The sequence below is a fragment of the Balaenoptera physalus genome (assembly GCF_965194825.1).
Source record: "Balaenoptera physalus genome assembly, chromosome: 1".
In the NCBI taxonomy this organism is placed as follows: Eukaryota; Metazoa; Chordata; class Mammalia; order Artiodactyla; family Balaenopteridae; genus Balaenoptera; species Balaenoptera physalus.
Window position 1 is genome coordinate 56,321,132 of NC_138882.1, and position 26,847 is coordinate 56,347,978.

Genomic DNA, 26,847 nt, shown 5'->3' on the forward strand with positions numbered 1-26,847 from the left:
AGCGTAAATCCTCAAGTCCCAAGGTGATTACCCAGTGCACATTAATAACCTTTGAGATATGTGTGTATACTTTCAAAATTTGCAAAATGTATTTTTGCAATATTATCTCAAATCTTTGCAACTGGATTATCTCTGACCAATTCCCGTTTGTACATGAAAGTAGTGGAACTCACTCTGAGTTGATGTCTCTCTTCTTCGAAGAAAACTAGAAAATCTCAAAAGAACCCAGGACAGCAAGGTGAGAAATGAAATTAAACCCAGCCTGTCTAGTTAGTACCTGCAGAACACAGGGAGTAGTCACTTTGTATACAAGTCATTATAAATGATTTATTAGTTGGACAAACATTTGTAGGCATTCCATAAATATTTGTTTAATGAATTGTCAAATGCATTAGTTACGTTACATGTTAGGCACTGTGGGATATTATAGTGGCGAACAAGACATAATTTCGTCCTTCAAGGAGCCCATCATTTGATGGTGTGGCTGGCAGCAGTGTAGGTAAGTAGACAGGCATTGTGAGAATCATTAATTTTAGAGAGTACTCACTATGTCCCAGCTCCGCTAAACTCTCTGCATAGATTTTATCAGTCCATCGTTACCACAGCCTTACTAAATCAGTTATTATTATCATCTCCATTTTATGTATGAGAAAGCCCAGGCACAGAAAGGTTAAGAAACTGCCCCCAAATTACACAGCTAACAAGTGGTAAGGTCAGAAATCAAGCCCAGGCAGTCTAACTCAGACCTTGCAGAGAAGTGGATGACTTGGGGGAGGTAAAGTACATAGATTTAAGATTGATTGGGAGAGCAAGAAGGAACCCACAAAGAAGCCAGGATTTCTGGCTCGAGCAATAGGGAAATTGATGCCCTTTGCTGAGCAAGGACCTACGGAAGGAGGAACAGGTTGCTGGGAGGGTGTGGAGACATGAGGACTGCAGTTTGGGACACGTTGAGTTTGAGGTGCCTATTGAACATTCAGATGGATTTCCAAGCAAGCATATTAAGTTCTGTTATACTTGGGGAAGCAATCCCAGCTAGAAATGTAGCTTTGGCTGTCATCAGATAACGTTTTTTTTTCTTTCTACTTGATTGCTTGAAGCTTTGGCAAGGGGCTAGAGACTATTTACAGATGCGTTGGCTTTATTCTTTATGTTTGACTTGTTTTTAAAATTTAAATCTATGGTCATGACTTACTAATTCACTCCCCTTTTCCCTCCAAAAAAAAATATATATCTATGGATATATAGATAGACATAGATAGAAAGAGATATGGAAATGGATATATACACCTAAACCAGGGAAAGGAGTTTCAGATATGAAGAAGACACAATCCCTGCCCCCAGAGCACCCATTATCTCCTATTGAGGTGTAGAGAGAAGTGGCCGGGTCATGCCCTATCCACTTGTCCCTGATTATGAATCTATCGTATTGTATTTTGGTCAGGTCTCAGAAAGTGTGTCTCTTGGCAGGTCTAGGAGTTCAATTTAAGGCCATCCAGAGTGACCTGACCCTCTCTGTTTACAGACATAATTAAACACCCTAAGAGGCTGATTTGAGCCTGGGTACATGGGTGGAAATGTGAATTCGGGTAACTTCAGAATTTCTGGTGTGAACAGGAGTAGACTGGGGTGGGGGGAGTGGGGGTAGGTCATGGAAATCAGGGTGTCCGTGGGCTTCAGGGTGCAGTTCACTATGGCTGTGCTTCATTTACCCCATGTCAAGCTTTCTTTCCTGTGGGTCCTAAGCTGTCTCCAAAAGCTGGGATCTGACAAGTTTGCATTTGATTTTTCTTGGCTGCCTAATGAACTGCCTCTGTAGTTCTAGCTGTGATGTCATTAACATCTCATTGCCTTGGGCACCAACTCAGGAGAGAGATTCTTAAGCAGTCCCAGAATCCTACAGGAATGGTACCAATTTACTTCATAACAACTAATTCACCTTCATGACCTGTCAGTTTCCAGCAGCAGAGCAGACCCTGCATGAGGATGGTCAGTGACTTTTATCATCCTGCTATGCTCCTGAGTCTAGGTGGGTCAATAGGTACATGCCTAAGGCCACAGGCACATCCACAAAGAGATTTTGAACACTGAGGATGCCAATAATCTCATACCACAATATTCTATTGGGGAAATTCATCCACTGTGTGCTGTAGGATACAGATTTAGCCTAGAGCAAATGGCATTTATTTATAGCAAACTGTATTTGCAGAATGCTTTGCAGTTTTGGGGTTGTTAACGACATTCCATGTTGGCTGTTCTTCTACTTGTAAGAAAGCTAAGTGTGATGAGGACCCCAGAGCCTCCTCTGAGAGCAATAGGGTGAATTTTGCAAACGGGGCTGAGTTAGGCTGGGGCGGGCACACTTGGGTATTCTTGGTCAGAAGTTACCTTTGTCAGTTATATTCTTTTAAGACCTTAATTGTAGCTTATATTTGTCCAGAAACTGTATTTGTTGAAATAGAATATTCATTTTATTAAGAAACAAGATAGTGTCTCAAGTTACTAGAGCATTTCTACCCAGGATCTAGAAGGCAGCAGAGGGACGAAGTAAGAAAGGACTGTCATTGGAGTGGACAATGGAGGAAGGTGGCCATTGAACCATAAGGAAATAAGGCAGAGACTCTTCCCTCCACTCTCCACACACAGACCTCACCACCACCCACTCCAACACTGAGCTGGGGGTTAAAAGCAAATGTCAAAGCTCAGACTCTCCTGAAGCTTTTACGTTTGAACTCTTTCACTCCCCACAGACACGATGGTTATTGGTGCTGTCTTTGGGCAAACGGAGATTTATCTGGGCTTTCACCACTGGACTCCGTCGTTTTAAGGAGTATTTCCCGATTGTATCTTTAATGGCGCATGGAAAATGCATTTCCTTTTTGAAAAATCTCTCTCATACACACACATCTATTCTTCGCTGGAGCCTGAATAGATGGCTTTGGGGAGTTAGCTGCTCATTACTTCTGTGTAAATCTCACTCCTCTCTAGACAGCTCCATCCTGCATGATGAGGGGACCAGAGGGGCGATTCGTCTTGGCCTCCAGCAGGGCCTGCTCTATATGGGCCTGAATATTATCAGGAGAAGGAAAATACAATTCTGATGAAAACAAGAGTTTGGTGGTCTCTCACCATCTTCCTCTGTAAACCCCTTCCTGTGCTTCTCTACGTCCTAATCTTACACCAATCCAGGGCTGAAGGATACTGAAGGGGATTAGTTGCATCTTGATTTTAATTGGGAAAGCCAGAAGACAGAAGCAAGGGGAGCAGCCCCTCAAATGTTTACAGCAATTACAAGCCTTAATGATGCAGCTCTGGAGGGCTGGGAGGCTGTCACTCAGCTCGACTGCGTTTGGGGTTGCAGTGCCCTCTCGTGGCCCAATTTGTCTGTCAGACGGTGCACCCTAAGTGATGAATGGGCAGGGGTTATATGTCATATATACGGATGTGTATGTAGGGTGCAGGGGTAGTTTCTGGGTGTTTGGTGAGTAAAAGTGAGAGAAATTTGGTGGCATATTATTTCCCCCTTGAAATAAACTATACTCCATGTGAAGGATATGGAGGGGGATTTTTATTTTCCCTTTAGAGTTTTATTTTCCCTTCCTTATCTTGTGTCTCTCACAATTATGTCTCTCTATATTTTTCTCTTTAGGATAAGTTTTATGGATTTGTTTTACTCAGCTTCTTATTATTTGATTGAAAGGAAATTGTACCATGGCTTTTTTTTTTTTTTTTTTTTTTTTTTAAAGTAGCCAGGTGTTACTTTTCCGTAAGTTTATTTTCTGTGGTACCAAAGTGGCCACACCGGATTGATCACGTCTTTTCTTTCCTCTCGCAGAAGTCATTTTAGAACTGATATCACCATCTAGTGGTCATTTCGTAGAAATGCTTTTCGCAGCCTCTGTTGAATACTTTCTCAACCGGGAGGTTGAGATGACACGTGGATGGATAATGAAGTGCTTGTGAGGGTCAGGAGGGCCAGCAAGAGACCCTCCAGCTCCCCGGCAAGGCTTGCACAGTGAAATGTTTTAAATCTTATCTTGAAAAGAAGCACGGTCTCTTTACTGATTTTTTTTTTCTTTTTCATTTACTTTCTCAATGAACGGGGGCCTGTTTTTCTAGAAATCACATCACAGTTGCAAAGCTCTCACCCCACGCCCACTTATCACAGCCCAGTTCATACAGCCTGTTGAAGAAGATTGGAGACCTGGCCAGGGGCTGAGTGAGGAGAGTCCTGCCAGGTCATGGCCGCTTTACGAACCCTCCCAGTGGGGTTCACTGAGTTTCATGAGCCTGAATGTCAATCAAGATGTACACCTGGCTTGGAGTTGACTCTGGGGCTAGCTGGTGTGGGCTTCTGGACCTCCTATTGGAGGCCATCATTCTTGGTTTTGGTGTGTGCGGTTATGCAGTTCTCTTATAACCTAGCAAGGGCTTGAGCTCAATCTTTGATCCGTTATTAAACAAAATGCACGTGTGAAATAAATTATAGTCCATATTTATAGTTTCTAAGTGAGTCTTTGCCTTTGCACCCAGAAGGAATCTGGTGTCAATGGAGCTGCTGGTACAAATGCCTCATCCGCACAGGGATGACGCTCCTGTGGGAAACAGCAGTGCTGAAATGCCTCTGGACACTTCCAAACCGTCTTACATTACATCGCAAACAAGGGGAGAATAGCAGTGCTCCCTGAGCCCCATAAGAGGGAACTCTGCTATGAAGTCATAAGTCACATCTCACAATTACCTTCTGGAACCGCTTTGCAAATCCTTCCAACCAGTTTCCCCAAAGATCTGGTCCCTCAAGCTTGGCACTCTTGATGAGCCTGAGGACCAGAAGGAACATTCTGTGTCTGCCTGTTGTTTCCAAAAGCCCAGCCGTCTCCCTGAAATCGTTTCACGTTCGGACACACAACTGTGCACAAAGGACCAGGGATCTCCTAAGGAACCCAAAGCTTTTTGTTAGCAGATTCTGCTTCCATCTTTCTTTAGACTTAATAAATTAAATGAAAAATCATGAAGGCTTGGAAGAGAACTATCAAGCAATGCTTTCTTCCATAGGGAAAAACTCTTCTGGTAGGCATTTCCAATGTTTGTCACCAAAAGTAAATCAAGAGCTTCCCCAAATACCTTTTACTCATCAATCAAGGGCAATGTGGACCCATCTTTCAGGCTTTGTAGTGCAAATCTTTTTGAACAAGTCAAACTTCCCTCTGTATCTTTAATACCTTGATTAATAATGAAGCAGAGAAGTCCTGTTATTCCCTATGACTTAACGGCTTTAGGATCAGACAAGACCGGATTCAAATTTCAGATCTCACTGTACACTAGCTGTGTGATCTTGAGGCTCTTGGCCTCGCTTTCCTCATCTATAAAATGGGTGTAATGACAGAGCTCATGCGGAGAGTTGTTATAGGGGTTAAGGGAGATCTGTAACAGATCTCCCTTTCACCGTACAGACTTGATAAATCTTACTGATAGTTATGATGGAAACTACGATGAGGATGCTTCAACATGCACTAGCCATTGTGTTTTGTGCTCTAAAAATAGTTGGCTGTTTATTTATAACCCAGTGCTAGAGGTAGGTATTATTAACATCTTCATTTTTAGATGAAGAAAATGATTCATAGAGTAATCACTGCTATTATTGTTTATATTATTGATGACAGCCATAAATCCTGCAACAGATACTGCAGAAGCATCCGTCTGAAAGGATCCATGGAGCTGATGATTCTCAGAAAGGAAGAAAACCTGCTTTCACATTTGGAAGGGTCATTTCCAGCTGTGTGGGTTTCTGGGAGGATGGGTTCCCCAAATTGAGTGGGATAACAGCATCACATTCTTACCCCCTCAGAGTCATTTTCTGACCTCTCAAGGACTTGAGTCTAGCACTCAGGGGCCACGAGGCCATGCAAGTCCCTGCTGTTTCACCTCCCTCACTGTTCCTTTTTATTTTGTGTCTGGCAGGCAACTCCCCATCCGACGAGTCAGAGGAACGGGAAAGAGACCCCAAGGTGCTGACATTCCCAGAATACATTGCCAGCTTGTCAGAGTCTGGCACCAAGCGCATGGCGGCTGGAGTCCGCATGGAGTGCCAGAGCAAGGGACGGTGCCCCTCGTCCTGCCCCCTGTGTCATGTGACATCCAGCCCTGACACCCCTGCCGAGCCAGTTCTGCTGGAGGTGACCAGAGCAGCCCCCATCTATGAACTGGTCACCAACAACCAGACGCAGAGGGTAAGAGGCCTGGGACTCGTGGTTCAAGGTGGCATCAACAACAACAGAGGGCTTTCCAAATGGCCTGAGGAGGTGACAGGGTCAGCTGAGCTCAACGCTACAATATGGAGAGTGAGACTTTTTATTTAACTATTCCAGCCACCTAATTTGCTTAGATTTGCATTTTTGCATATTAAATCAAATCAATGCATCTGCAACACCCATGGTGATGACTCAGGAGTCACCGCTTGGCATTTGTACAGGTCTTTGAGCAACAAGGGCTGGAAGGAAGAAGGGAGATAAGGAGGCATAGCAATCACAGTCACCAAAGCTTTGTTCAGAAAGCCTCAGGGGGTGGTTGTGGGAGGGGACTCAACAGTACCACCCCCTCGTTGGCACAGCAGGTGGACCAGCTCCCCTAACTGATCCAAGACTGGGTCTGCAGGCTAGAAGGAGCACATTAGGTACAGATCCCCAAGGGAAGGATCTGCCCACCTTAGTCTGGAGGGGGTTGGTTTTCTGCCCATCACTCTGACTCTTAAGAACAAAACTCCACGTCCATGCAGATCTTTCCGCCTTATGTTATGCAGCTGGGTCATGACATTTCCCAGCCACTCCTTTTTTTTCCTCTGCCCCTCCCTTTCCCAAGGTGCTAGCGGGAAATGAATGGACCCAAAGGGTAAGCTAAATAAATGCAGCAGAGGCAGTGACTTACCTCATTTCCTAGCTCTCTGATCTTCTCAAGGACGTTAAGAACAGAGCGGGTCAAAACACAGACAACAACAACAATAATGACAAAAATAAAAAACACAAAAGCTCAGGGTGGGGGACTTCTGAGACTAGGCAAAGCCACTTTGGGGAAAAGATATAGTAGAGTCACAGCAGTGAGCTGCTTGCCTGTCTGAGAGGTGTGTCTCTCCAGGTGGGGTGATAATTGCTTTCTCTTTTCTCTTTTAAGGGACACCTGGTGCGTCACAGTTTGTTTCATAGGCGATGCTCAAACCAACAGGAGGGATTTTGCATGTGTGTGTGTTTCTCTCGCCTCTCTGCCTCTGCTACAGATACTTCATTGAGTGTTGGAAAATAAGGTTTTTCACAGGAACAAAAACGATAAATTGTTCCTTTGGCCTGCAAATTTCTCTTCAATCTGATAGAAGTGACTATGGGAAGAGAAGTGGGAGAGAAGAGACCACTGGAGGTGGGCTTGAAAGGATGAGGAGAAGGAGGGGCTTGTGTCACCATGGAAACCCCAAAGCTGCAGTGCTTTTAATCCAATGCCCAGCCCTCCCCTTACCTGTCCCACTCTGTCTTCTGTGAGCACCCAAGGCTGCTGCAGTTGGTACCCCAGGAGCTCCTGTGCACTTGGCTGGGAGCAGCAGAATCAGGGAGCTCACGCATAGAACCATCCTATGGGACGGGGCATGCGAAGCTGCAGACAGGCAAGAACTTGGTGGGAGAGGGGGGCCTGGAGCCCCTGCTTCCCGTCAGGCCAGTACCCGCAGAATGAGGAAGCTGAAGGAATTTTTGTCTTTAGCAACGCCCCTTTCTGGATCCCCTGCTTGCCAGAATTTAGCCCCTCCCTGTCTCCCTGCACTGGTCTTAGGAGAGTGGTTGAGAGATACCTCCCATCTGGCCATATTTTGAACCTTTAATTTCTAAACACATAGAAAGGTGGCCTGAGCAGGAGTTCAGTCACCATATCTGTTTCTTCTCTCTCTTCTTCCTTAGACATTTTCTGTGTTCACCATTCTCTCCACTCCTCTGCTTTTCTTTCTAATTGTGCCCTTTCTACCAAGGAATAGAGATGAGGAGTGATGAAGCAAAGGACCAGGGGAGGGGAGCTAAGTCCTGGCATTAGTAACTCGGTGTGTTCCTATCCCTACCTGTCTGGTAGATCTTCGGGCCGGTTTTCCAACCCCTTGGCCTCATTGTCTTCCTTCTGTTGGACTAAATAATCTCCAATGCCATATTTCAGTCTAGTCTGTGATTGCAATTTAGAAACAAGTAGGTCAAACCATATAACAAACCAGGTGTCTCAAACCCAACAAACTTGAACTCACCACCTTCCACCCTAAACTATACCTGCTTGTGCTTCCACTTCAGTGAATGGCATTCTTTTCTACCAAGTTGCCCAAATTGGAGACCAGGGATGCTTCCTAGACTTTTCTTGTCCCCAACATCTAATCCATCACCTAGGGCCACAAATATCTCAAATCCATCCTCTTTTTATTATACCCCCTGTCACAGCCTAACTATTTCAGTCATCCGTTGTTAATATCAGGCCACCATCTTCTTGTTACATAGCCTTCTTCCTGGTTTCCCTGTTAGACGGGTCAGAGTCATCTAACTAATTAGTCTTAAGTCTAATATGGACTTCTGATCATATACCAGCAAGGTAATTCAGTGGCTCTGCAGAATCTATTGAATAAATCTAAAGTCCTTAGCACATCATTACAAGGGCAGTTCACTCTCCGATTTTGTCTTCGCTTACATGGTTAGGCTGTACCCACTCTATACTTTGTGCTTTATCCTCCAAAATTTAACTCCTTGTACCTCCTTAAACAAAACACATTTTCTCCCATGCATCTGGCCCTTCAGACTTGCAACTCTTTCTCCCAGAAGTACCTTTTCCCACATTACTGCCACTGGCAAACTCTTACTGTTACTTCCAAGTTTCAGCTCAAACATGACTCTCCCTTACACTCCCAGGCCAACCCGATGTTCCTTCATGTAGCTCCCACTGTATATGTGCATACATCTTTTAAAGCATGCATCACCTACTGTCCTAGTGTTTATATAGTTGTTCACTCTCCTCTAGACTATGAGAAACTTTCTCTTCTATGGAATCCCAATGCCCAGCAGTAGTCACACATAGTTGGCATTCTGCAGAATGAATGAACAAAATGATGAATAAATGGACAAATGAATGGATAGATGAACTTGGCTTGAAAGTTCAGCTGCTTGGACTTTCCTGGTGGCGCAGTGGTTAAGAATCCGCCTGCCAATGCAGGGGACACGGGGTTCGAGCTCTGGCCTGGGAAGATCCCACATGCCTCGGAGCAGCTAAGCCTGTGCGCCACAGCTACTGAGCCTGCGTTCTAGAGCCCGCAAGCCACAACTACTGAGCCCGCGTGCCACAACTACTGAAACCTGTGTACCTAGAGCCTGTGCTCCACAACAAGAGAAGCCACCACAGTGAGAAGCCCATGCACAGTAAGGAAGAGTAGCCCCCGCTCGCCACAACTAGAGAAAACCTACGTGCAGCAACGAAGACCCAATGCAGCCAAAAATAAAAATAAATAAATTTATATTAAAAAAAAAAGTTCACCTGCTTTCCTTAGAGAAAAATAATAAAAATTGGAAAATTTGGGCTTCCCTGGTGGCGCAGTGGTTGAGAATCTGCCTGCTAATGCAGGGGACACGGGTTCGAGCCCTGGTCTGGGAAGATCCCACATGCCGCGGAGCAACTAGGCCCATGAGCCACAACTACTGAGCCTGCACGTCTGGAGCCTGTGCTCCGCAACAAGAGGCAGCGATAGTGAAAGGCCCGCGCACCGCGATGAAGAGTGGCCCCTGCTTGCTGCAACTGGAGAAAGCCCTCGCACAGAAACGAAGACCCAACACAGCCAAAAATATTAATTAATTAATTTTTTAAAAATCTTAAAAAAAAAATTGGAAAATTTGATTTCTGGAATCAGGATTAAATCTAATAACAAACAAGGATTCCTATGCAATGCCTGGCACATTGTAGGTACTAAGAAAAATGTAGTTTTGCTTTCTCTTCCTTTCCCAAAGTGTTCCTTGATTCCTCTCTTGTACCCTCATCCTACCTACACAGTTACCACTTGCCTAGGATTTAGAGAGTAGGAACTCTCAGCAAATGGTCTGAAATGGCATTTAGAATGTTTGTCATCATACGTATTGTCATCAATACCTTTGGAAGGAAAATCTGGTCAGGTTGCTCCCCTGTTTGAAACACTTTGATGGTTTCCTGTTGCTCTTAGAATGTGACACCCACCCCATATGGTGTCCTAAGGACTCTCTGTAATCGGCCTGCCACCCTCTCACTTTCTTAGCATCTCTTTGCCCCCGCTCCTCCCCGCCCCCGCAAGCTTTGTGACCGGATTACTCTTGACCTATCCCTCCAAGCTCATGGAGGCCTTCCCAAACTCCTCTGTGAGATTGGCCCCCTCCTTGTCCCTCCTGCCACCATTTCACCCTTTTCTGGAGCCCTTATCACAGTTATGGTTATTTATATAACTTTTGTTTGTTTATTATTTAGCTGTAAGACTTAATGCAAGCAGGGGCCATATATATCTTATGCACTGTATCCTTAATGCTTAGGACAGGAAATCGTCCCTACAGGAACTTAGCCAATAATAGTCGATCGAAGACTGTAAGGCTGCAGCCATGATGTCCTCTTTATTCTGCTTATCTCAAAGGATGTCTGTTTTCCTAGTTAAAAAAATACACCTTTCGATTTGAATTTGGTTTAGTCAGGTAAAGCATAAAGTGAGTACCTACTGTAAACTGGTATTCATCCTGGAAGCTGGTGGATACGGTGTTAATCAAGAGAGCTTGATGTTTCCATCAAGCCTGAGATGTCAAATCCATCCTGTTACCCATTTACTAACCTGTGACCATGAGCAAGTTACCTAACCTTTTGGACTCTAAGTGCCCTCCACTGTGAATCATGATAACTGTCTAACATGGAGCTCAAATTAAAGTGTTACTAAACCAAACTCGGGTCTGCTCACCCGCGCACAGTAAATCCAATCTACTGACACCAGATTGTGGTGAAGGAAAATGCAGCGTTTATTGTAAAAGTGCCAATACAAGGAGGACAGGTGGCTTGTGCTCTAAAACCCCAAACTCCCTAAAGGCTTTCAGGAAAACAACTTTAAAGCCCAGGTGAGGGAGAGGGGTTGCAGGGTGTGTGATCAACTTGTGCACAATTCTCTGATTGGTTGATGGTGTGGTAACAGGCTGGTGTCGCAGGGGTTAACATTATCAGTCCTTAGGCTCCCGGAGGCCTGAGGGCTACTTGCTCATGGTCATCAAGTAGTTAACATCTTCCATTTGCTGGGGGGTTTTCACATCTGTAAAACAACTCAGGAACTGTGTATCAGATACTATTATCTAGGCACTTCAGAGAGGAGCTAAAGCAGAGGATATGGGGGAAGGGTCTGCCCCCAGAAGGCCCCATAGGGTCTGCTCCCTTACAAAAGTGTTAGCATTTAAAGGGCTTTGTATCCTTAGGTAGGTTTATTCCTAGGTATTTTATTCTTTTTGTTGCAATGGTAAATGGGAGTGTTTCCTTAATTTCTCTTTCAGATTTTTCATCATTAGTGTATAGGAATGCAAGAGATTTCTGTGCATTAATTTTATATCCTGCTACTTTACCAAATTCATTGACTAGCTCTAGTAGTTTTCTGGTAACATTTTTGGGATTCTCTATGTATAGTACCATGTCATCTGCAAACAGTGACAGTTTTACTTCTTCTATTCTGATTTGGATTCCTTTTATTTCTTTTTATTCTCTGATTGCTGTGGCTAAAACTTCCAAAACTGTTGAATAATAGTGGTGAGAGTGGGCAACCTTTTCTTGTTCCTGATCTTAGTGGAAATGGTTTCAGTTTTTCACCACTGAGAATGATGTTGGCTGTGGGTTTGTCATATATGGCCTTTATTATGTTGAGGTAAGTTCCCTCTATGCCTACTTTCTGGAGAGTTTTTATCATAAATGGGTGTTGAATTTTGTCAAAAGCTTTTTCTACATCTATTAAGATAATCATATGGTTTTTCTCCTTCAATTTGTTAATATGGTTTATCATCACATTGATTGATTTGTGTATATTGAAGAATCCTTGCTTTCCTGGGATGGACCCCACTTGATCATGGTGTATGATCTTTTTGATGTGCTGTTGGATTCTGTTTGCTAGTATTTTGTTGAGGATTTTTGCATCTGTGTTCATCAGTGATATTGCTCTATAGTTTTCTTTTTTTGTGACATCTTTGTCTGGTTTTGGTATCAGAGTGATGGTGGCATTGTAGAGTGAGTTTGGGAGTGTTCCTCCCTCTGCTGTATTTTGGAAGATTTTGAGAAGCATAGGTGTTAACTCTTCTCTAAATGTTTGACAGAATTCGCCTGTGAATCTGCCTGCTCCTGGGCTTTTGTTTGTTGGAAGATTTTTCATCACAGTTTCAATTTCAGTGCTTGTGATTGATCTGTTTATATTTTCTGTTTCTTCCTAGTTCAGTCTCAGGAGGCTGTGTTTTTCTAAGAATTTGTCCATTTTTTCCAGGTTGTTCATTTTATTGGCATAGAGTTGCTTGTAGTAATCTCTCATGAACCTTTGTATTTCTGCAGTGTCAGTTGTTACTTCTCCTTTGACAAAAGACCTGTATGCAGAAAACTATAAGACACTGATGAAAAAATTAAAGATGATACAAACAGATGGAGAGATATACCATGTTCTTGGATTGGAAGAATCAACATTGTGAAAATGACTATACTACCCAAAGCAATCTACAGATTCAGTGCAATCCCTATCAAACTACCAGTGGCATTTTTCATAGAACTAGAGCAAAAAAGTCACAATTTATATGGAAACACAAAAGACCCCAAATAGCCAAAGCAATCCTGAGAAAGAAAAATGGAGCTGGAGGAATCAGGCTCCCTGACTTCAGACTATACTACAAAGCTACAGTAATCAAGACAGTATGGTAGTGGCACAAAAACAGAAATATAGATCAATGGAACAGAATAGAAAGGCCAGAGATAAACCCACACACATATGGTCACCTTATCTTTGATAAAGGAGGCAAGAGTATACAATGGAGAAAAGACAGCTTCTTCAATAAATGGTGCTGGGCAAACTGGACAGCTACATGAAAAAGAATGAAATTAGAACACTCCCTAACACCATACACAAAAATAAATTCAAAATGGATTAAAGACCTAAATGTTAGGCCAGACACTATAAAACTCTTAGAGGAAAACATAGACAGAACACTCTATGACATACATCACAGCAAGATCCTTTTTGACCCACCTCCTAGAGAAATGGAAATAATAACAAAAATAAACAAATGGGACCTAATGAAACTTAAAAGCTTTTGCACAGCAAAGGAAACCATAAACGAGACAAAATGACAACCCTCAGAATGGGAGAAAATATTTGCAGATGAAGCAACTGACAAAGGATTAATCTCCAAAATATACAGGCAGCTCATGCAGCTCAATATCAAAAAAACAAACAACCCAATTCAAAAATGGGCAGAAGACCTAAATAGACATTTCTCCACAGAAGATATACAGATTGCCAACAAACACATGAAAGGATGCTCAACATCACTAATCATTAGAGAAATGCAGATCAAAACTACGATGAGGTATCATCTCACACCAGTCAGAATGGCCATCATCAAAAAATCTACAAACAATAAATGCTGGAGAGGGTGTGGAGAAAAGGGAACCCTCCTGCACTGTTGGTGGGAATGTAAATTGATACAGCCACTATGGAGAACAGTATGGAGGTTCCTTTAAAAACTAAAAATAGAAGTACCATACGACCCAGCAATCCCACTACTGGGCATATACCCTGAGAAAGCCATAATTCAAAAAGAGTCATGTACCACAGTGTTCATTGCAGCTCTATTTACGATAGCCAGGACATGGAAGCAACCTAAGTGTCCATCGACAAATGAATGGATAAAGAAGATGTGGCACATGTATACAATGGAATATTACTCAGCCATATAAAGAAACTAAATTGAGTTATTTGTAGTGAGGTGGATGGACCTAGAGACTGTCATACAGAGTGAAGTAAGTCAGAAAGAAAAACAAATACCGTATGCTAATGCATATATATGGAATCTAAAATAAAAATTGGTTCTGATGAACCTAGGGGCAGGACAGGAATAAAGATGCAGATGTAGAGAATGGACTTGAGGACATGGGGAGGGGGAAGCGTACGCTGGGACAAAGTGAGAGAGTGGCATGGACATATATACACTACCAAATGTAAAACAGATAGCTAGTGGGAAGCAGCCACATAGCACAGGGAGATCAGCTCTGTGCTTTGTGTCCACTTAGAGAGGTGGGACAAGGAGAGTAGGAGGGAGATGCAAGAGGGAGGGGATATGGGGATATATGTATACGTATAGCTGATTCACTTTGTTATAAAGCAGAAACTAACACACCATTGTAAAGCAATTATACTCCAATAAAGATGTTTATAAAAAAATAGGGAAAAAAATAAATTAAGGGCTTTGTAAATTCTAAAGCTCTACACAAATCATAGTGATAACAGAGAATCTCTGCTCCCTTGAGGCTCCCAATTCAAAGAGGGGGGTCAGTATGAACTTTATGTCATCTCTTGTAACCTGGGATGGATGGGACATGGGATACTGGCTTTGGGCTTGGACATGTTGATTTTTGTAGGATTATCTCTTCTTTTTCTTTTTCTTATCCTCTTCTCTTTTTTTCTTTCTTTTAATTGTTTGGCCTAAAACTTTCCAGGATAGCTGTTTCATTTCTCTAATTTATCCATTATGTGTGGGTGTGGTGAGGATGAAACAGAGGGAAGAGAATCAAAGGCAAAGCAGAGGCTGCAGAGGTTGAGTTGACCTGGAGAGAAAGCCCTGAGCTTGCCCTGCGGCTGTCTCAGGCTCTCCCCGGCCCTGGGCTGGGGTTGAGGCAGCAGGGCCTCACACAGGGGTCAGTGCCTGTCAGGACCCAGTTCCTCACCAGGGACTTGCCCCTCTCATAAGTTCTGTTCCCTCAGTGATCGAATTTTATCTTGTCCTTTAATTGAATAGTGAATATCTGCTGTGAAACCACTGTATGTAAAGAATTACTCTAGGTTCTATGTTATTTACAAGCTTCCACATAAGACCCAACCCTGTCATTCAAAGACGATAACAATTGCTGTTATTTATTGATGACTAACGTGTACTATTTATATGCAACTAATGTGTGCATAGCATAGGCACTATGCCATGCCCTTTGGCATGTATTTATTTCATCTAATTGTCACAACATCCTTATAAGGAAAGTGCTGTTTTTATCCCATTTTACCATTGAGGAGCCTGAGTTTATGTAATTTGCCCAAGGTCACATGGCAGTGGTTGGCAGAGCTGGAGTTCTCACCCAGAGGGACTGCCCCAGAGCACAGCTCTTAGCCTGTGTGTCTCATGGTTTCTACCTTCTACGAGGAAAGAGAGGCCTAATGCATAATCACAACCCAAAGCAGAACTGCATACATATTGTAAGTGAGATACAAGGCATGCTGAAGGAATGCAGAGGAAATACTGGGGCAGGGTGAAGAGGGCAGAGAAGGATGCTCAGAGAGGCATTTGAGAAAAGGCTGAGTGCCTCTGGCCCGAGGGAGAGTGGTCAAGACTGGCCCTGCTGAGCGTATGGGGAAGAGGTCATGTCTCTAGAATCCTAGGTGTGGAATGATGGTGCGGAATGGGAGGGAGGGAGATGCGAGGTGGAATAAGACTTGATTCCAAGATGACGGCCCTCAACCACAGGGATGAACTATTATGCTAATGAGACAGAGACACCCTACAGGTCCTACAAGGTCCAGGCTTCCCAGAAACACTCTCCTGGGGTAGAAGTAAATGGAGACGTGGTGCTACAAGCTGCTGACTGGAGTTATTTAGGGCCAAGCAGAGCCCTGATGCTCTGTCTCTTGACTCTGGGCAAGAGCCAGCCCTGGCTCCCTGATGCTTACTCTTTTCTCTGCCCTCTCTTGCAGCTCTTGCTGGAGGCCACCATGAGCTCCCTCTGGTGCTCCGGGACAGGAGATGTCATCGAGGACTGGTGTCGATGTGACCCCACCGCTTTCGGAACTGACGGACTCCCTGCCTGTGCGCCTCTCCCACAGCCCGTGTACGATTCCCTTTCTCGGCCTTTCTCTGGCTTGGGTGCCTCGCCATTATTCTGCAAACATATATTGAAGAGTGTCTACTCTCTTCCAAGCAATGGGCTGGGTACTGGGGAACAGAAAGAAAAACATGGTGCAGTACCTGCCTTCGGGGCGCTTTCAGTCTTCTAGGGAGGCAAGTGAACCAATTTAACAGTAGCAGAAATAGTAGGATATGAGTTATATGAGACATTTAAAGACAGTGTGAAAAGGAAACAGTCAAGTCTGAATTTGAAGAATAGTGAAGGCTTCATAAAGGACATAGCACTTCAATTTCTCCCCAAAGGTGGAGAAAGCAGGAGAGCATGGCCAGAAGAAAAGAGGGGTAAATGTAATGTTGCAATGGAGGAAGATAGAGATCAGTAATAAGACCCAGGACAACAACACACTTACTGGGTGTCGGGCAATGTGTGGAGCAGTTAGGTACTGTTATCACCACCCTCTCTTTAATAGACAGGGAAATGGATTCAGATGGACTGAACAGTTTTTCCACAGTCATAGAGCAGGAAGCAGGGCCATAGCTAAGAGACCGTGATCTTAACCATAATAGTATAGTACACAGAGGATACAACTGAGAGATGACTTTGGGTAGAACCAGCAGGGTTTGGTGACTGGTTGACTGTGGGAGTGAGAAGGAAGGAAAAGTTGAGAATGGACTTAAGACTTATGACCTCAGTGTCTGGGAAGATGAATAGGCTACAGCTGAGAAAAGAAGCATCGCAGGATAAGCAAGTTTGAGAAGGAGGTTGGTTCCATTTGGACCTGCCTTAGAAGTATAGTGGGGCAGTCCTATAGAGATAGTCAGCGGTCATGAGGAAAGATGATCTGGAGCCCTATAACAAAGTGAACACTCGAGATAAGAAGATTGAACTCAGCCCCAAAGAAATGAGACATGGAACCACAGCTGTGAGAAAGGATGCTCCAGAATGACTGTCAACTGGGAAGAGCGGAGGGTCAGGGGTGTGCATTAAGGGGCATCTGCATTTGAGGGGTGAACAAAGTACAAAGGGCTGCAAAGGTGGCTGAAAATGAACGTATCCAGTTTTCATACACTCGGAGGAAGGCTGAACAGAACTGGCTGAACTCATATAAAGGGCAGGAACCCCTGTTAGCCTCGAATGTGGCATCTGCCTTGAGAGTGAAGCACAGAAATATTGTGTCTAATAAAGAGGGATGGTAGGACGAGCTGGAGGAGCATGGATTGGTAAGGCAAAGAGAGCCCAAAGGGAGGATTAGGACTTAGTAACTGCAGGGCTGACTAAGCGGGAGCAAGATGGCAGGAGGAAACCAGCAAGTGAGAGGCTGGTCTGTGTGCATACTGCCATCTGGTCTGTTCCATGAAAGTGTGGGTGGGCATTAAAGGGCCAGGACTGAGCAGGAAGAACATTGAGAAAGAGGAGAGCACAGTGGTACAGGGTCATTACAAGCCAATGTCTTCTTTTGTCTACAGGCCTTCTCTATGTGGGTCATTTTAGACACACCAGCCATTGGCTTCTTGCTGTTTACAGCCATGACTTAGACCTCTTAGCTCAAAAGAGAATCAAGCCCATTATTAGTAAAAGGTCTTTCTTTTGGTAGAAAGGGAACTCTAGAAGATGGTGCTTCTAGACTGATTCACCAACTAAGAAAGCTACCTTTGACACACAACACTAAAGCTACGAAATTGTTATCATCAGGTGGATGCCAGATCCAGCCATTAGTGTCCTAGGGCTGATTTCATTTCTAAATCTGCATTTACTAAATGTCATAGCAAAAGAGATCAAATTGGGCTAAATTTCCATAAACAGGAACATCTGTAAAGGACTTCACTTTTCTTGTCAACTCTAATCACTTCTTCCAGCAGCAAACCGTAATTTCTTGAATTTTTATCGGTAGTTGGATATAGAAATGCACTCTAGTTTTACACAAGCCTGTTTAAATCATACATACTCCTATTTCTCAGTAGAGGCCAGCCTTAGTCCATATTTTCACGGAATCTGAGTTCTCAGTAAGGCTTAGTTACTTACTTAAGCTTCCTAATGCTTTTTTCTTCAAAATAGTCCTCTGCATATGATTCTAATTAATGAATATCCGCACTGTTTTGGGTCTGTTCCATCTTTAATGTCATATGCAAACTATGCACTCCTTCATAGTAAGCCACTAAAGAGCATGTGGTTTGTGTTATTTTCCCACCAGTTGAATTCCTTACTGTTGCTCCCACAGCTTCCCATGATTTCTTGTTAAAGTTCTTATCACACATTATTACAATCACATGTATAATTTGTATGTTGGTCTAGTGACCACTCCATAAAAGAAGGGGCTGGAGTTGGCTTTTTCCCCAGTGCATCTTCAGCACCGAGCACATTCTTATAAGTAGTGGGTGCTTAATAAATATTTGTTGAATTGTAATTGAACATTGCTTTGATGGGATCCATCCACAGTACCTTGCCTGGGGATCCTTGAGACCAATGACACGTCTGGTGAGCTGAGTGGAGGCTAGAGCACCAGGATTACGGGTGGTCATGAGATATGGGAGCCAAGGTTGGGAATGAATGGCAGAGACTCATGTAAGGGAGGGCGGCTGGCGTGAGATAAACAGGGAAAACTCCCTAAAGCCAGTGGTCTAGGAAGAAACGGGACAAGAAGCAAGTGAGAAACCTAACACACACACGTGAAGTCAGAACAAGGCAGAGAATTGAAACCTCTTGGATCATTAGACGATCCATGGCAATGAATGTTAATAGTGTTTATTGAGTCTCTACAAGGCATAAAGAGTTATGAGATGGCAGAGTGGTCAAAATGGACAATTTCCATGACACAAGGAGACAGTGAATTGGGAAAAGCAAGGAAAGACTAGAGTCTGGAATCAGGATATTCACAGAAACCCAAGAGTAAAGACAGAAACTGAAATCAGAACCTGAGTGTGCAGACGTAGGACAATGCCCTGAGGGGAACTTGACATGTGTCAAACTTTCTCTGGCCCGGTAAAGCCCCCTATGAGCATTACCTGCAAACTGAGCACGTGTTAGTACCCGTAGCAAGAGGGGAGGCCAGGGTTCCGCCAGCAGGGCAATCCTGTAATGTTCTCGAAGCTGAGTTGACTGTCCTTCTTAATGCAGGGCTCTCCCAGACATCACCTTTAGTGGGCCTTGGTATGAGCATTATAGGCAGATTTTCTTATTTTTCAAGAGCAAACCCGGAAATTACATTTTCAAGCCCTATAAAGCGCTACTCCAGAGGCCCTAGCTACTAACCCTGTAAAATGCAGGCATTCATTCATGTTTGACTCACCTGCTTATTTATTTATTTACAAATATATGTTGAGTTCCCAATTTGTAACAGGCACTTAGATGAACAAAATATAGACTTTAAGGATCTTCAAGAAGCTTTATTTTACAGTGAAGGAGACACACCCTCAAAGAAATCATCCTAGTGGTTGGTTAAGAAAGGTCAGAAAGAAGAGTTTACGCTATAATGATAATTGAGAAGGTGGCCAGTGGTGGTATCAGAAGACATCACAGGTCTCGGCTGGGCCCCCATTTCATGTTTCTTTCCGTCTGCACTCAGGCTCAGACTCTCCACGGTTCACGAGCCCAGCAGCACCCTCGTGGTCCTGGAGTGGGAACACTCAGAGCCTCCGATCGGGGTGCAGATTGTAGATTACCTCATCCGTCAAGAAAAGGTCACTGACAGGATGGACCACTCCAAAGTGGAGACAGGTGAGCATCTCCCACTTCACAGGCTCATCTTGATCCAGGGCGGCAAAAAGAAAAGAAAAGGAAAATGTCCTGCCTCCTGGCTTTGCCCTGGGTCCCCAGTATCCCCGGGCAACGGAGGAGAAGCAGGGAGAAGCAGCAGCCATCTTTTCCCTCTGAGAGTTTTTGCATAGCGAGCATCTGACAAAGGCTTGTTTTGATTTTGTTCTTGTTTAAAAAAGAGGTGTCCATTTCACTGTCTCTAGGCACACAAAGAAACAACAATACAGTACACTAGTTATCCTAGCCCACAATTAGGAAACAATTCTGTGTTAACCGCTGCCGTGATTACAGAAAAAAGTTTCTTTGCTAATAACCCCCACTCCCCGCCCCGCCCAGGCAAAAGCATGTAGGAACAGATGTGCTTATTACCCCATGTCTTGTCCTAAAGCAAACCTTGCTTTTGCCAGGTACAGCTAGAAGAGAGGCGTCTTAAAGGAGTGGAAACACCCCATGAAAAATGTTTCATGCCTTAGTATTTCACTGTCTACACATAGGGAAAGGTGAACATAAATCATTCCTAAAACTGACGCATGAGTATGGGCACCACAGGGTGGTAGCATCTACAGTCTAGTGCAGGGTAAATAGCTTCTGGTGAAACTATCACAGTGGCTTGGAAACATATGCACTGCCTTCGGGCATGGAGAGCTGGCTACCGCTTCTTCCCAGGCCCTTCCCCGATGTGCACAGGTACTGCAAAGGTCTGGCAATGACCATTGACCAGAACAGCTGTTTTCTGCCCAAGCCAAGAACATGTCATAAAAGAGCTCACAGATGTGCTACGTACGTCTTGCCTTGGTCGTCTCAGCTAACTCTGGACAGATGGCTCCAAACTGATTAAATATGAAACAGAAAAGACCGTTCCTTCTGGGTCTCCTTTCCCTACTAGGAATTTGAGAAGACCGGGGACCGAGTGATTTTAATGTTAAGTTCTAACGGAGTCAATCCCAACCAGGCGTCGCTTGGCCATCACTGTTTCTCATGCCTTTTCCATTCCTTCCCCTCTGGGCAGAAACGGTGCTGAGCTTTGTTGATGACATCATCTCCGGAGCAAAGTCTCCTTGTGCGATGCCCTCTCAGGTCCCGGACAAGCAGCTCACCACCATCTCTCTGATCATACGATGCCTGGAACCTGACACCATCTACATGTGAGTGACAGACACCTGTCTAGTTATTCCTTACCCTGAATGCCTCCAGGCTTTTAGCTGGTTCCTTTTGGCTACTTGAGTTCCTTTAGAGACTTTGAAAAATATGAGTGTCTCAAGCCTTGTCTCAATCAGCATTATAGAGAACCTTCTCGGTACTGGAGGGGGAGGATCAAGAAAGATAGTATAGTCCCATCCTAGTTTGCAACAGAAGGAAAACATATAAACAACTAACATTAACATCAGGCAGATTGAAATTAAAGCTAGATGTAAAAGAGCAAGGAACCTGTTGTAGAAAAGAAAGAAGTGATTCTTTCTAACTAGAGAGGATGTCATCTGAATTAGGTTGTGTAGAATTTCAGTAGGAAGCGTAACGTTGGAAAAGGCACACCGGGCAGAGGAAACAGCAAGGGCAAAGGCAAAGAGGCATGCTATGGTGAGCGGCGAGTAGACAACAGGGTAGAAGCAGATAGTGAATAAAGGGGATAGAAGAAAGTGAGCTTGGGAAAATAGAGTGAATGCTGTTAAGTCAGAGGAGATGATTAATTTTGTTTTGGAGGAAAGGAGTAGAATACCAAGAATTCTGCTCTAGTGGCATTGAAATAGATAGTTTATAGAGGTGAGAGATGGTCTTTCTTCAAAGAAATTACAGCGAGCTCCAAGTATTATGGCACTTGGAACAGCTCTATTCTCTCTGGTAGCTCTTCCCTGTTTCCCTTGGTGCTCTGGGAACAACAGTAAAGTATTCGCGAAGCAGACATAAAAGACACCAAGAGAGGAGAGATAGTGATGGAATCTAAGTCATGACGGGAAAATTGTGGTGGGGCGAAGGCAGAATTCATAGTGATGTAGTTCTGGGACTCTTTGACCCCATCAGTATGAAAAACATTTAACAGTTTACAGATGAGGTCACGGGAACAGAGTCAAGGTTTCTGGAATAAATCATTTCCATTTCCATAGTGGAAGAGTTCAAAGATGAAAAGCACTAGAAATGTGAGTGGCATGGATTGCAAGATGAACTTAGATGCTCAGGCTGAATATCTTCAGTACAGGAAGGAGATGTAACCAAGGGGCCAGGCTGATGAAAGTAAAACACATAAAGACAAGTGGTATTCTGGAGGGGTTGGAAAATATAGAGAGACGTAAATGATAATAGTAGGACAAAGGAAAGTCTACTTAGGATTCTCATCAGCTGGCCTGAGATTTGGGCAGTCTGGCCCTTCATTAGTGGGGGGAATAGGTAAAAGGAACAAAGATTTGGGAACATGAAACACCTAACCCGCTGTAAATGCCTCAAACTCAGTGAAACTGGAATTACCATTTATAATGAGAGCTCAATAATTCCTGTCACTAAATAACAAATGTTAATTAGGAATTTCAAAGTTCCTACGAGCTCGAGGCTGGCATGGTTGTCCGTTAGGAGTACCAGCCCTTACCCACTCTGGGACCCTCCTCATGTGGGCCTTGGTCTGGCTACATTTCACAAAGACCCGAGGCCGATGGCTTCTCCCACTCTGCTATCCTAGGTGAGCTTCTAGTGTCTCCCTCTTAAGTCTTGTAAAACACAAACGTTCTGTCAAGATTGATTGCTGAAGAAATTAAGACAGTGCACTGGGCAGAGGGAAAAAAACAGCCAATCTCCACTAGGTGGCGCTGCAGATCATGTGCAGAGAGCATGCAGGCGGGCCTGGGAGAGACGTTCCTCCCTGCAGAGCCATCGAGTGGACCAGAGCTTCAGTCTCTGGTGCAAGGATAGGAGCCCTGCGTTAAGAGTTGAGAACACACGGGCCTCAAACCTGATTTTGTTTCTAACCACTAAGTGATTAAGCAGAACACTGAACGTTTCTGCAACTAAGTTTTCTTATCCGTAATATGGAGGAAGGCAGCCTTCATTTACGGAGGGTTCACTACGTGTAGGTGCTTCTGGGAACCCCCACCCCCGACCCTGTGAGATTAGGGTTATTGTTCCCATTTTATAGATGAGGAAACTGAGGTTCAGCAACACTGAGTAACTTCCTCAGAATCACACAGCTTGTTGTCTGGGTGTGGCAGGTGGTTAAGAATTGAATCAAGGTTTGCATTCTCTTATCTGCGTCTCACTCCCCAGCCAGTCCAGGCTACTGGAAGGATCAAGCATGATCTTATAACTCACGTGCAAGCATAGGGCTGGCTCTTCACCTGGGGTCCACGGAGGCAGAATGGCCTTTCAGTATAGATGGCTTACTTTGTCATCCTATGCACTTTAATGCATTGGAAAAGCATTATTCTGAGAAGGGTCCACTGTGCAAAAACAGTTAAGAATCCGTGGTTAAAAGAGATCTTAAAGTGTGTCTGGTACTCTATCTTCATTTTACAGATGAGGAAACTGAGGCCAGAGTGGGGAGGTGACTCCCCGGCCTTGTAGCCTACCACACCCCACCACAGCGTGTGCTCACAGCAGAGCCACTGCCTTAGGGGGCATGAGACAACTAACAGATAATTCAGAAAAAGGGAGTGGATTTGGAGCCATCCGTAGAAACCACCACACCCGGAGGGGGCAAGTGTGAAAGTCGCAGACAGAGACAGTCAGCCCCCGGCAGGAGGCCCAAGGATGCTCCATGCACTTCAAGTTTCAGTCTTTAAAACATCAGCCCTGGAGCCAGAGCAGGGCTGCGTTGGTTCACACACACACGCACGCACGCACACGATATACATGTCGTCACACAGGCTCTAACAACAGGCTGAACAGTCCCAGCAGCCAGGCAGAGGTGGAAAGGGCCCGGGAGCTTTGGACGAGACAGGGAATGTACTTACACATTATCCCTCCGGACTGGGAGCAGGGCTTGTCTCTTCTGTCCAGTAATTCCGGCTATAATCCTCTTACTACCCTACGAGTGTCCAGTGGCGGAAAAGATGCTGCTGACTATAACGGAGGACCTTCCTGGAATAACTGCTCACGACATTTCCACATGAAACGTGTAGTGTTCCCCAGGCTGGCTTCAATAGTAAAAATAATCCGGCTACTCCTCAGGGTCCCTCCAGGACCGAGGGAGCCGGGACCGCTGAGGATGGGTTTTTAGGTCAGGCATCCTCTCTACTTAGATGGATGTGGGAAGACTTTTGTTTCCTAATAAAGGTAAGGGCTTTGCTATTAAAAATGGTAAGGGCTTAGGACCCTAAATTTTTTTACTAATTGCCCCGTGAGAATAATGAGAATTAATTACAGCACACACAATTTCATCCCAGCCCAAGATCCAATAGAGCTAGTGGGAACTCACAGCAGGACGGAGCACAAAGCAAACTCGGAGGAGTGGGACAGCGGGAAGGGGTGAGGATGAACTCCACCCCAGGCACTGAGAGAGAGCGCCCATCTGGCAGCCACTTTGGTACCTGAAGCTTAGGACATGTCTCACCACGGTCCAGGGAAATTGCTAGAAGTTAAAGGTTCAAGGTTAAATAAGGGTGTGCTGCAAAAGTGGCTGGAACCCACCATAGATAGTCTAGGGCAGGTGACCCCTAAGCCTGTAAATATCCAGGCAGACAGCGTCATGTAGCCCATGGGCTACATGTAGCCCATGTAGCAAGATGCCAGCCCTGACCTGGAGTCCCAGGGCAATGCTCGGGGCCCTGGGAGGCGGACGGGAAAAGATGAAGCAGGGCCATCTTACAGAGGACAGGACAGCAGGCAGTCTGGATCTCAGGGCGGGGGCTCAGGAGTGTGGGCTCAGGCACACAGTTGGGGAGGGACCGGTGAAGGAAGAGAGCACAGAGGTGAGAACCGGGGCCCAGGGCCTGGCTCACACTAGCAGCCCTGTGACTTTGCCAGTGCCTGGGCATCAAACAGGGCTTCCTATCTCCTGACTCTGACGAGAAGGGACAGCCAGAAGTGGGGTCAGGGAAGAGTCTGCAACAAAGATCAAGCGACCCACCTCTGAGCAGGGAGATGGACTTCCTACGCGTCAGGGGCCCTGTCATCAGGATCTCCAGTGAGAGAGATTCCTGCTCCATGAAGGGCACATGAGGGTGAGGGGGAATTCACCCATCTGGGAACCCCTGATCATGAGGTGCGGGTCTGCAGTCTGCCCTGGGTGCCTCGGGGCCCATCTCTGAGAAGCAGCTCAAGGTGGTCTGGAGCAGAAGGGCAGAGGAGGGAGTTGAGACCTGGCCTGAGACTGGGTTGTGGGATACGACAGGGAAATGGAGCAGGTGCCAGACAGGGTAGAGCGGATATGCTGGCTTCAGGTTTGGTGGCCTCAGTCACAGTTCTAGAAATAGCAGCAAATAGTAGCAAAAGGCTGATCAGGTGTGTGTATGAAGGGTGGGGAATGATGAAAAATGCCAGGGGCTGCCATTGCTAGGGATCCAGGCAGCCCAGTGTGTGAGGCTGGATGCAAAGGGCTCACTGAGACCTAGGAGGGGAGGGATGGTGACGGGGGAGAAGCCAGCCCCTGGATTTCGGATCAGGGTGGGAGAGGCGTTTAGTACTAGGTAAGGTGGTAGATCTGAACTGAGTAGCAAGACAAGAAGCAGAGGACTGTAGAACGGACAGAGACACCTTGTGCAGATGAGATGAGAAAGCCAAGCACCTGGTCCTTGTCTGACTGACAGCAAGGAGGCTGGGCAGTCCCGCGGGAGCACACGGGCAGGTCTGCACCCAGCTGGGCCAGCACATCCAGTGGGATGTGATTCCAGCATGAGACTGGGGAAGGCAGAGGGAGGGAAAACAACACATCAGGACACACAGGTTCTTAACACTGACCGTTTCCTGGGCTTCTCTGTGGGGAGGCAGTCCTAGATGCAAGGCTGTCTTTTCTCTGCTGAGAGAAACTTATATTTCCTGGCAGAATCATTAGGCAATTTCCATTTCTTTTCTACCTCATCGGTTCAGCTGTCTGAGGCTCATTTACCTTAACATGTACCTGGCCCCTCTGTCTCGGGGCATCTTTCTTCTTTTCACCTCTCTTCCTCCCTGTAGCTCTGCCAAGAGGAAAGAAAATCCAGACTTGCCAATAAACGCAACCTCCCATGGCGACACAGCAAAAGAGAAATAGACAAGAAAGGCAGCATTAATGATTTGCTTTAGACTCACTAGATTAGTTGTTAGAGGTCCCGGGCACCAACACCAGAGGTTATCTTCATGGTTATATTCAAATTCCTCTCTGAGTAGCAGAACCTGGTGTTTCTCTTTCCTCTCCATCCAATTCCATCACCCAAGGGGGAAAAATTTTACATTCAGCCTTTGGTGGCCGGGTCTTCATCCTCTTCCTGATGTGTGTGTGTGTGTGTGTGTGTGTGTGTGTGTGTGTTGAAGGGTGGAGGGAGCTCTTACTTAGAACCACATCTTCTCGTTGCCAGGGGTAGCATAAGGTTTCCACTCTGGACTCCTGGTCCACGGCGGGTAGCATCTAAGTGGGTCAGAAGGAGCTGCATGCAGGAAATAGAACCCCTAGTCACAGGCAAGTCAGGACCCCCCAGCTCTGGCGTTTTCACTTCTGACTTAAAGAGGAAAATTGTCCTCAGTGCTCGGCATAAAAGCCTCAACTGGGTACAAGATGGACAGAACAGAATTAATATAATTTATGCAACATCATTGAGCTCCAGGTACTGCGCTAGGTCTTCCTGTACTTTATTATCTCATTTCATCATCGCAATGACCTACAAGCAGTTTTATTATCAGCTCCATTTCACAGAATCGGGAAAATAAAGCTCAGAGGAGTTAACTACAACTCCACATGGCAGGGAGTGGAGGCTTCAGACCCACTTCAGACCATCTGTTTCCACAGATACACGCTCTTTCCCTCAGCTTGGTGGTTGTCAGAATGTAACTGGCATCAGAATCACCTGG

The 26,847-nt window shown here is 45.1% G+C and overlaps 1 protein-coding gene across 1 annotated transcript in view; it reads left to right on the plus strand.

The window, feature by feature from the left end:
- The window catches only part of ASTN1 (astrotactin 1), a 328,474-nt gene that overhangs the window by 281,547 nt on the left and 20,080 nt on the right, over positions 1 to 26,847 (plus strand). Inside the window, exons 17-20 of the mRNA XM_082462335.1 lie at positions 5,962 to 6,230; positions 15,977 to 16,110; positions 19,691 to 19,842; positions 20,891 to 21,026. Coding sequence (XP_082318461.1) covers positions 5,962 to 6,230; positions 15,977 to 16,110; positions 19,691 to 19,842; positions 20,891 to 21,026 — 691 coding nt within the window. The remainder of the gene's footprint in view (positions 1 to 5,961; positions 6,231 to 15,976; positions 16,111 to 19,690; positions 19,843 to 20,890; positions 21,027 to 26,847) is intronic.